Here is a 12,836-nt window from a genome sequence, read left to right as displayed (position 1 = left end):
CACATGCTACTGTTGACACAACACCACCACCACCACATGCTACTGTTGACACCACACCACATGCTACTGTTGACACAACACCACCACCACCACATGCTACTGTTGACACCACCACCACCACATGCTACTGTTGACACAACACCACCACCACCACATGCCACTGTTGACACCACCACCACATGCTACTGTTGACACAACACCACCACCACATGCTACTGTTGACACCACCACCACCACATGCTACTGTTGACACACCACCACCACCACCACATGCTACTGTTGACACCACCACCACCACCACCACATGTTTCTGTTGACACAACACCACCACCACCACATGCTACTGTTGACACCACCACCACATGCTACTGTTGACACAACACCACCACCACCACATGCTACTGTTGACACCACCACCACATGCTACTGTTGACACAGCACCACCACCACCACATGCTACTGTTGACACACCACCACCACCACTACATGCTACTGTTGACACAACACCACCACCACCACATGCTACTGTTGACACACCACCACCACCACCACATGCTACTGTTGACACAACACCACCACCACCACATGTTACTGTTGACACAACACCACCACCACCACATGCTACTGTTGACACAACACCACCACCACCACATGCTACTGTTGACACCACCACCACATGCTACTGTTGACACAACACCACCACCACCACATGCTACTGTTGACACACCACCACCATCACATGCTACTGTTGACACCGCCACCATCACATGCTACTGTTGACACCACCACCACATGCTACTGTTGACACAACACCACCACCACCACCACATGCTACTGTTGACACCACACCACCACCACCACATGCTACTGTTGACACAACACCACCACCACCACATGCTACTGTTGACACCACACCACATGCTACTGTTGACACAACACCACCACCACCACATGCTACTGTTGACACAACACCACCACCACCACATGCTACTGTTGACACCACCACCACCACATGCTACTGTTGACACAACACCACCACCACCACATGCCACTGTTGACACCACCACCACCACCACATGCTACTGTTGACACCACCACCACCACCACATGCTACTGTTGACACAACATCACCACATGCTACTGTTGACACCACCACCACCATCACATGCTACTGTTGACACCACCACCACCATCACATGCTACTGTTGACACCACCACCACCACCACATGCTACTGTTGACACAACACCACCACCACCACATGCTACTGTTGACACAACACCACCACCACCACATGCTACTGTTGACACAACACCACCACCACCACATGCTACTGTTGACACCACCACCACCACCACATGCTACTGTTGACACCACCACCACATGCTACTGTTGACACACCACCACCACCACATGCTACTGTTGACACAACACCACATTCTACTGTTGACACCACCACCACCACATGCTACTGTTGACACAACACCACCACCACCACATGCTACTGTTGACACAACACCACCACCACATGCTACTGTTGACCCAACACCACCACCACCACATGCTACTGTTGACACAACACCACCACCACCACATGCTACTGTTGACACAACACCACCACCACCACACGCTACTGTTGACACAACACCACCACATGCTACTGTTGACACAACACCACCACCACATGCTACTGTTGACACAACACCACCAACCACATGCAACTGTTGACACCACCACATGCTACTGTTGACACACCACCACCACATGCTACTGTTGACACCACCACCACATGCTACTGTTGACACAACACCACCACCACCACATGCTACTGTTGACACAACACCACCACCACCACATGCTACTGTTGACACAACACCACCACCACCACATGCTACTGTTGACACAACACCACCACCACATGCTACTGTTGACACAACACCACCACCACATGCTACTGTTGACACAACACCACCACCACATGCTACTGTTGACACAACACCACCACCACATGCTACTGTTGACACAACACCACCACCACATGCTACTGTTGACACAACACCACCACCACATGCTACTGTTGACACAACAACACCACCACCACATGCTACTGTTGACACCACCACCACATGCTACTGTTGACACCACCACCACCACATGCTACTGTTGACACCACCACCACCACATGCTACTGTTGACACCACCACCACCACATGCTACTGTTGACACACCACCACCACATGCTACTGTTGACACACCACCACCACCACCACATGCTACTGTTGACACCACCACCACATGCTACTGTTGACACAACACCACCACCACATGCTACTGTTGACACAACACCACCACCACATGCTACTGTTGACACAACACCACCACCACATGCTACTGTTGACACCACCACCACCACATGCTACTGTTGACACACCACCACCACATGCTACTGTTGACACCACCACCACCACATGCTACTGTTGACACCACCACCACATGCTACTGTTGACACAACACCACCACCACATGCTACTGTTGACACAACACCACCACCACATGCTACTGTTGACACAACACCACCACCACCACATGCTACTGTTGACACAACACCACCACCACATGCTACTGTTGACACAACACCACCACCACATGCTACTGTTGACACAACACCACCACCACATGCTACTGTTGACACCACCACCACCACATGCTACTGTTGACACCACCACCACCACATGCTACTGTTGACACCACCACCACATGCTACTGTTGACACCACCACCACATGCTACTGTTGACACAACACCACCACCACCACATGCTACTGTTGACACAACACCACCACCACATGCTACTGTTGACACAACACCACCACCACCACATGCTACTGTTGACGCAACACCACCACCACCACATGCTACTGTTGACACCACCACCACCACATGCTACTGTTGACACCACCACCACCACATGCTACTGTTGACACCACCACCACATGCTACTATTGACACCACCACCACCACATGCTACTGTTGACACCACCACATGCTACTGTTGACTGTCCCAGTTGTGTATTGCAGTTGTGTATGTCTACTAACCATATCAAACATCATGATCAACTGCTGATCACTTTAGGACACAGGACATCATTACCTCAGGTGAAGTTCTAACCTCTGTCTGTCTGTTCCCCCTAGCAACAAGGAATGCCCTACGTGCAGAAAGAAGCTGGTGTCTAAGCGATCCCTGCGGCCGGACCCTAACTTTGATGCCCTCATCAGTAAGATCTACCCCAGTAGAGATGAGTACGAGGCCCACCAGGAGAGGGTTCTGGCCCGCATCTCCAAACACAACAACCAGCAGGCCCTGTCCCACAGCATCGAGGAGGGCCTCAAGATACAAGCCAAGAACAGGTACTGTACTCTGACTTCTGACCTTTAACTCCTGACCCCTAACCCTTAACCCACAGCATCGAGGAGGGCCTCAAGATACACCACCAGTGACTACACTGCTAATCTCATTTGAATAACATTTTCCCATTTAGGTGTCTTCTCACAAAGGTCAGAACAACTTACCCTATGATTTAAAACATGTTTCTAGAACTATGGTCAAATTGAATGTTACTTTATAAAATGGAATTTAAATCTGACCTCCTCCCACCACTGGGTGTCACTGCAGGCTGCAGCGAGGGAAGAAGCACCAGCTGGAAAACGGCAGCGGGGCGGAGGACAATGGTGACTCCTCCCACTGCAGCAATGCCTCCGTCCACTCTAACCAGGTATGAGCACTCCTTCATTCCTTCATCTGCCCCAGTCGTTCTGCCCCTGAACAAGGCAGTTAACCCACTGTTTCCCAGTAGGCCATCATTGTAAATAAGAATTTGTTCTTAACTGACGTGCCCTAGTTAAATAAAGGTTAAATTAAATAAAAAATACATTCCCGTGTAGGGTTGCAGAATGCCAGTAACGTCCCCGGAATTCCCAGGTTTATCTGAAATCCTGGTTGGAAAATTCCTGGTATCAGGAAAAAGCAGGCAATCCGGATTCCTCCAACCAGGATTGATTGAAAACCTGACTGGATTCGGTACAATCATATTCCCATGTCTATCAAATGCCCAAACAGTGAAGCTGAGTTGTGTTCGCATGTGAATGTGTAAGGGTAGGATGTATGTGTCTGTATGAGACGTGTACAATGTCTATGACATGGGCAGCGTGCAGGGTATTAGTCATGTATTGTGTATATGGGATGGGTAATGTGCAGGGTAGTAGTAATGTATTGTGTATATGGGATGGGCAGTGTGCAGGGTGTTAGTAATGTATTGTATATATGGGATGGGTAATGTGCAGGGTATTAGTCATGTATTGTGTATATGGGATGGGTAATGTGCAGGGTAATAGTCATGTATTGTGTATATGGGATGGGTAATGTGCAGGGTAATAGTAATGTATTGTGTGTATGGGATGGGCAGTGTGCAGGGTGTTAGTAATGTATTGTGTATATGGGATGGGTAAAGTGCAGGGTTCATGTATTGTGTATATGGGATGGGTAATGTGCAGGGTGTTAGTAATGTATTGTGTATATGGGATGGGTAATGTGCAGGGTGTTAGTAATGTATTGTGTATATGGGATGGGTAATGTGCAGGGTATTAGTAATGTATTGTGTATATGGGATGGGTAATGTGCAGGGTAATAGTAATGTATTGTGTATATGGGATGGGTAATGTGCAGGGTAATAGTAATGTATTGTGTATATGGGATGGGTAATGTGCAGGGTAATAGTAATGTATTGTGTATATGGGATGGGCAGTGTGCAGGGTGTTAGTAATGTATTGTATATATGGGATGGGTAATGTGCAGGGTAATAGTAATGTATTGTGTATATGGGATGGGTAATGTGCAGGGTAATAGTAATGTATTGTGTGTATGGGATGGGCAGTGTGCAGGGTGTTAGTAATGTATTGTGTATATGGGATGGGTAAAGTGCAGGGTTAATGTATTGTATATATGGGATGGGTAATGTGCAGGGTAATAGTAATGTATTGTGTATATGGGATGGGTAATGTGCAGGGTTAATGTATTGTATATATGGGATGGGTAATGTGCAGGGTAATAGTAATGTATTGTGTATTTGGGATGGGTAATGTGCAGGGTAATAGTAATGTATTGTGTATATGGGATGGGTAATGTGCAGGGTAATAGTAATGTATTGTGTATATGGGATGGGTAGCGTGCAGGGTGTTAGTAATGTATTGTGTATATGGGATGGGTAATGTGCAGGGTAATAGTAATGTATTGTGTATATGGGATGGGTAATGTGCAGGGTAATAGTAATGTATTGTGTATATGGGATGGGCAGTGTGCAGGGTGTTAGTAATGTATTGTGTATATGGGATGGGTAAAGTGCAGGGTTAATGTATTGTATATATGGGATGGGTAATGTGCAGGGTAATAGTAATGTATTGTGTATATGGGATGGGTAATGTGCAGGGTAATAGTAATGTATTGTGTGTATGGGATGGGCAGTGTGCAGGGTGTTAGTAATGTATTGTGTATATGGGATGGGTAAAGTGCAGGGTTAATGTATTGTATATATGGGATGGGTAATGTGCAGGGTAATAGTAATGTATTGTGTATATGGGATGGGTAATGTGCAGGGTTAATGTATTGTATATATGGGATGGGTAATGTGCAGGGTAATAGTAATGTATTGTGTATTTGGGATGGGTAATGTGCAGGGTAATAGTAATGTATTGTGTATATGGGATGGGTAATGTGCAGGGTAATAGTAATGTATTGTGTATATGGGATGGGTAATGTGCAGGGTAATAGTAATGTATTGTGTGTATGGGATGGGCAGCGTGCAGGGTGTTAGTAATGTATTGTGTATATGGAATGGGTAATGTGCAGGGTAATAGTAATGCATTGTGTATATGGGATGGGTAATGTGCAGGGTAATAGTAATGTATTGTGTATATGGGATGGGTAATGTGCAGGGTATTAGTAATGTATTGTGTCTATGGGATGGGTAATGTGCAGGGTAATAGTAATGTATTGTGTATATGACATGGGCAGTGTGCAGGGTAATAGTCAAGTATTGTGTATATGGATGTGTAATGTGCAGGGTATTAGTAATGTATTGTGTATATGAATGGGTAATGTGCAGGGTAATAGTAATGTATTGTGTATATGGATGGGTAATGTGCAGGGTAATAGTAATGTATTGTGTATATGACATGGGCAGCGTGCAGGGTAATAGTCATGTATTGTGTATATGACATGGGCAGCGTGCAGGGTAATAGTCATGTATTGTGTATATAACATGGGCAGTGTGCAGGGTAATAGTCATGTATTGTGTATATGACATGGGCAGTGTGCAGGGTAATAGTCATGTATTGTGTATATGACGTGGGCAGTGTGCAGGGTAATAGTCATGTATTGTGTATATGACGTGGGCAGTGTGCAGGGTAATAGTCATGTATTGTGTATATGACATGGGCAGCATGCAGGGTAATAGTCATGTATTGTGTATATGACATGGGCAGTGTGCAGGGTAATAGTCATGTATTGTGTATATGACGTGGGCAGTGTGCAGGGTAATAGTCATGTATTGTGTATATGACATGGGCAGCATGCAGGGTAATAGTCATGTATTGTGTATATGACATGGGCAGTGTGCAGGGTAATAGTAATGTATTGTGTATATGACGTGGGCAGCATGCAGGGTAATAGTCATGTATTGTGTATATGACATGGGCAGTGTGCAGGGTAATAGTCATGTATTGTGTATATGTTGCGTGTTATATACTTTTCATTTTCCATTTCAAATCTCTTCCTTTGTGAAGCGGGGGGTATAGATGTTTTGTTGTAACGTGGGGCTGTAAATGCATACAAATGTCCATTTGGTTGAGTAAATGACACCAGGAATATAACAGCAGGATATCCAGTCAGTGTGTCTTTCCTCGTTAAAGCATCTCATCACTTTAACATTTTATGCCCTGGGTTGTGTTCAGCGCATCCCCCCCCCCCAATTAAAATAATCCTATCAATCAAAGCAGGAGGCGGGGCCAAGCATCAAGCGTACCAAGACGTCAGATGACTCTGGTCTGGACATGGACAACGCTACAGAGAACGGAGGGGGAGGGGACGTGGCCATGGACGGAGCCAGCGAGATAGAACTGGTGTTCTGTCCTCATCCTACGCTCATGGACAAGGAGGACACCGTGCAGACCAGGTGGGTCTCTGAGGCTGAGTGGGATACAGGATAGGTGGTTTGTTCCAGGTGCAGAATCTGTATTATGTAAATTTTTGGGCGACCAAAAGTCTCAATGAAAGCAAGTCTGAGAAGCGGTAGATGTGTTCTATGTGCTCTATTTCTATGCTTCTCGTTAAATTTTGTATTTTGTCTGTTATTTTCGATTTTGTACACCAGCTTCAAACTGCTGAAAATGCAATATTTTAGCTTATGGAAAAGATATTTCACAGCAGTTTAGATGCTACAAACTGAAATGAGATTAACTATTAGAATTTTTAGCAACCAATTATTGGCAGAGCGATTTCTGCTTAGTGCACCTTTACATATTTAGAATGACTGAAGTAGTGTTGGTCTTCTAATCTGCGTAGGCCCGGGTGTTATAATCTGCGTAGGCCCGGGTGTTATAATCTGCGTAGGCCCGGGTGTTATAATCTGCGTAGGCCCGGGTGTTATAATCTGCGTAGGCCCGGGTGTTATAATCTGCGTAGGCCCGGGTGTTATAATCTGCGTAGGCCCGGGTGTTATAATCTGCGTAGGCCCGGGTGTTATAATCTGCGTAGGCCCGGGTGTTATAATCTGCGTAGGCCCGGGTGTTATAATCTGCGTAGGCCCGGGTCTTCTAATCTGCGTAGGCCCGGGTGTTATAATCTGCGTAGGCCCGGGTGTTATAATCTGCGTAGGCCCGGGTGTTATAATCTGCGTAGGCCCGGGTGTTATAATCTGCGTAGGCCCGGGTGTTATAATCTGCGTAGGCCCGGGTCTTCTAATCTGCGTAGGCCCGGGTGTTATAATCTGCGTAGGCCTAGGTCTTCTAATCTGCGTAGGCCTGGGTGTTATAATCTGCGTAGGCCCGGGTCTTCTAATCTGCGTAGGCCTGGGTCTTCTAATCTGCGTAGGCCCGGGTGTTATAATCTGCGTAGGCCCGGGTCTTCTAATCTGCGTAGGCCCGGGTGTTATAATCTGCGTAGGCCCGGGTGTTATAATCTGCGTAGGCCCGGGTCTTCTAATCTGCGTAGGCCCGGGTGTTATAATCTGCGTAGGCCTGGGTCTTCTAATCTGCGTAGGCCCGGGTGTTATAATCTGCGTAGGCCCGGGTCTTCTAATCTGCGTAGGCCTGGGTCTTCTAATCTGCGTAGGCCTGGGTCTTCTAATCTGCGTAGGCCCGGGTGTTATAATCTGCGTAGGCCCGGGTGTTATAATCTGCGTAGGCCCGGGTGTTATAATCTGCGTAGGCCCGGCTGTTATAATCTGCGTAGGCCCGGGTGTTATAATCTGCGTAGGCCCGGGTCTTCTAATCTGCGTAGGCCTGGGTCTTCTAATCTGCGTAGGCCCGGGTGTTATAATCTGCGTAGGCCCGGGTGTTATAATCTGCGTAGGCCCGGGTGTTATAATCTGCGTAGGCCCGGGTGTTATAATCTGCGTAGGCCCGGGTCTTCTAATCTGCGTAGGCCTGGGTCTTCTAATCTGCGTAGGCCCGGGTGTTATAATCTGCGTAGGCCCGGGTGTTATAATCTGCGTAGGCCCGGGTGTTATAATCTGCGTAGGCCCGGGTGTTATAATCTGCGTAGGCCCGGGTGTTATAATCTGCGTAGGCCCGGGTCTTCTAATCTGCGTATGCCTGGGTCTTCTAATCTGCGTAGGCCTAGGTCTTCTAATCTGCGTAGGCCTAGGTCTTCTAATCTGCGTAGGCCTAGGTCTTCTAATCTGCGTAGGCCTGGGTCTTCTAATCTGCGTAGGCCTGGGTCTTCTAATCTGCGTAGGCTTAGGTCTTCTAATCTGCGTAGGCCTGGGTCTTCTAATCTGCGTAGGCCTGGGTCTTCTAATCTGTGTAGGCCTGGGTTTTCTAATCTGCGTAGGCCTGGGTCTTCTAATCTGCGTAGGCCTGGGTCTTCTAATCTGCGTAGGCCTGGGTCTTCTAATCTGCGTAGGCCTGGGTCTTCTAATCTGCGTAGGCCCGGGTCTTCTAATCTGCGTAGGCCCGGGTCTTCTAATCTGCGTAGGCCCGTGTCTTCTATTCTGCGTAGGCCTTTGTCTTCTAATCTGCGTAGGCCTGGGTGTTATAATCTGCATAGAGCTAGGTCTTCTAATCTGCGTAGGCCTGGGTCTTTTAATCTGCGTAGGCCCGGGTCTTCTAATCTGCGTAGGCCCGGGTCTTCTAATCTGCGTAGGCCCGGGTCTTCTAATCTGCGTAGGCCCGGGTCTTCTAATCTGCGTAGGCCTTTGTCTTCTAATCTGCGTAGGCCTAGGTCTTCTAATCTGCGTAGGCCTGGGTCTTCTAATCTGCGTAGGCCTGGGTCGTCTAATCTGCGTAGGCCTGGGTCTTTTAATCTGCGTTGGCCTGGGTCTTTTAATCTGCGTAGGCCTGGGTCTTTTAATCTGCGTAGGCCCGGGTCTTCTAATCTGCGTAGGCCTGTGTCTTCTAATCTGCGTAGGCCTGTGTCTTCTAATCTGCGTAGGCCCGGGTGTTATAATCTGCGTAGGCCTGTGTCTTCTAATCTGCGTAGGCCTGTGTCTTCTAATCTGCGTAGGCCCGGGTCTTTTAATCTGCGTAGGCCCGGGTCTTTTAATCTGCGTAGGCCCGGGTCTTCTAATCTGCGTAGGCCCGGGTCTTCTAATCTGCGTAGGCCTGTGTCTTCTAATCTGCGTAGGCCTGTGTATTTGAATCCTATCTGAAAAACAGTGCGACTACTTGTGGATGTTTATATGGGGAAAGTTTCGATAGTGAAAGTGTATATGTGTGTGTATATCTTTCTAGGCCTCAGGTAATGTGTTGTGCTATTGAGTTAGTGCCCAGGTTCATCAAGAAGTCTACTAATGCAACTCTGTGTGTGGTAGTGTTGAGTTTGTTCCCAGGTACATCAAGACGTCGGGTAACGCCACAGTGGACCACCTGTCTAAGTACCTGGCTGTGCGTCTGGCTCTGGAGGAACTGAGGAAGAACGGAGAGGCCAGCCCTGTCAATGTAGACGCTGCCTCAGAGAAACAATACACCATTTATATCCCTACAGCCAACGGCCAGTTCACGGTAATGATACAATATATTACTACTACTACAATGACGAGAAAACAATACCTTCAGACCATAAAAAATTATTTTGCAATTAAGGCGAGAGAGAGAGAGAGAGAGAGAGAGAGAGAGAGAGAGAGAGAGAGAGAGAGAGAGAGAGAGAGAGAGAGAGAGAGAGAGAGAGAGAGAGAGAGAGAGAGAGAGAGAGAGAGAGAGAGAGAGAGAGAGAGAGAGAGAGAGAGAGAGAGAGAGAGAGAGAGAGAGAGAGAGAGAGAGAGAGAGAGAGAGAGAGAGAGAGAGAGAGAGAGAGAGAGAGAGCGCTAAGACTATTCTATACTTATGCTATACTAATACTGTACCATACTAATGATATACGTATACTGTACTAATACTATACTTATACTATGCTAATACTGTACCATACTAATACTATACTTACACTATGCTAATACTGTACCATACTAATACTATACGTAAACTATGCTAATACTATATCATACTAATACTATACTTATACTATGCTAATACTGTACCATACTAATACTATACTTAAACTATGCTTATACTATACTTAAACTATGCTAATACTGTACTAATACCATACCAATACTATACTTATACTAATACTATACTTATACTAATACTGTACCATACTAATACTATACTTATACTGTACTAATACTGTACTATACTTAAACTATGCTAATGCTGTACTAATACCATACCAATACTATATGTATAATAATACTATTCCATACTTATACTAATACTGTACCATACTAATACTATACTTATACTGTACTAATACTATGCTAATACTGTGCTAATACTATTCTATACTTATACTATACCAATACTGTACTATACTAATACTATGCTAATACTGTACCATACTAATACTATACTTAGACTGTACTAATACTATACCATGCTAATACTATACTTATACTGTGCTAATACTATACCATACTAATACTATACTTATACTATGCTAATAATATAGCATACTAATACTATTCTTATACTATGCTAATACTGTACTAAAACTAATACTATACTTATACTATGCTAATACTGTACCATACTAATACTATACTCAACCTATGCTAATACAATACCATACTAGTACTATATTTAAACTATGCTAATACTATACCATTCTAATACTATACTTAAACTATGCTAATACTATACCATACTAATACTATACTTATACTATGCTAATACTATTATATGCTAATACTATACTAATGCTATGCTAATACCATACTAATACCATGCTAATACTATACTAATACCATGCTAATACTATACCTCAACTATCCTAATACTATACTTGTACTATACTAGTACTATGCTAATACCATACTTATGCTAATACTAATAATATTCTATACTAGAACTGTGCTAATACTATACGAATACCATGATATCACTATACTTATACTAATACTATGCTACTGCTATTCTAAACTAATACTGTACTGATACTTATACTGTACTAATAATGTACAAGTACTATTCTAGTAGTATGCTAATACTATACCACGCTATACCAATACTGTACCAGTGCTATACTAATACTACACTAACACTATACTAATGCTGCACTGATACTATTCTAATACCATACTAATACCAATATTATACTAAAACTACATTAATACTATACCATACCATACTACACCACACTAATACAATACTATACTACACTGATGCTATGCTACACTACCACTATACTATACTAATACTACACTATGCTATACTACACAAATGCTAGACTATACAATACTATGCTAATACTATACTATACTGCACTAACACCATAATATGCTATGCTATACCACACAAATACATACTATACTACACTGATACTATACTACGCTAATACTATACTAAATGGCCACTATACTAGTGCTATGCTATACTACACGTATACTATACTAATACCAATGCTATACTAATATTATACTTATGCTATACTAATACCATGTGAATACTTTACTATACTAATATGATACTAAACTCATACTATACTACTGCTATGCTAGTACTACACAAATACCATACTAATACTATGCGATGCCACACTAACACTATACTAATACGATGCTAATACTATGCTAAAGCTACGCTCATACTATACTAGTACTAATTCTATGCAAATTCTATACTACACCAGCACTACTAATACTATACTAACTCTATACTATAATAATTATTTGCTATACTAATACTATACATGTACCATACTAATTCTATACCGTACTAGTGCTATACTAATTATATTCTAATGCTATACTAATACGGTACTAATTCTATACTAATACTCCACTAATACTATGCTTTGATAATTCTATACTATACTAATTATATACTATACTAACCCTCTAACAATACAATGCTGTGCTAATTCTATACTATACTAATTATATTCTAATGCTATACTAATTATATACTATACTAATACTCTACTGATACTCCGCTGTGCTAATTCTATACTATACTAATTCTGTACAAATTCTATGCTATAATTTTTTATACTATGCTAATTCGATATTAATACTATACTAAAATCAAATCA

The 12,836-nt window shown here is 44.0% G+C and overlaps 1 protein-coding gene across 2 annotated transcripts in view; it reads left to right on the top strand.

Moving 5' to 3' along the window:
- Nucleotides 1-12,836, top strand: part of LOC139375771 (E3 ubiquitin-protein ligase RING2-like) — a 42,455-nt gene that overhangs the window by 24,399 nt on the left and 5,220 nt on the right. The window contains exons 4-7 of one of the 2 annotated variants that reach the window (XM_071117603.1): nucleotides 3,191-3,406; nucleotides 3,672-3,771; nucleotides 7,049-7,224; nucleotides 10,081-10,270. In XM_071117603.1, coding sequence (XP_070973704.1) covers nucleotides 3,191-3,406; nucleotides 3,672-3,771; nucleotides 7,049-7,224; nucleotides 10,081-10,270 — 682 coding nt within the window. Of the gene's footprint in view, nucleotides 1-3,190; nucleotides 3,407-3,671; nucleotides 3,772-7,045; nucleotides 7,225-10,080; nucleotides 10,271-12,836 lie in introns of both variants that reach the window. The other variant, XM_071117602.1, reaches the window with a different exon arrangement.

This window comes from Oncorhynchus clarkii, chromosome 20 (genome assembly GCF_045791955.1).
Source record: "Oncorhynchus clarkii lewisi isolate Uvic-CL-2024 chromosome 20, UVic_Ocla_1.0, whole genome shotgun sequence".
NCBI lineage: Eukaryota > Metazoa > Chordata > Actinopteri > Salmoniformes > Salmonidae > Oncorhynchus > Oncorhynchus clarkii.
Note: the sequence above shows the minus strand (reverse complement) of the source record. Positions and strands in the feature narration are given on the sequence as shown.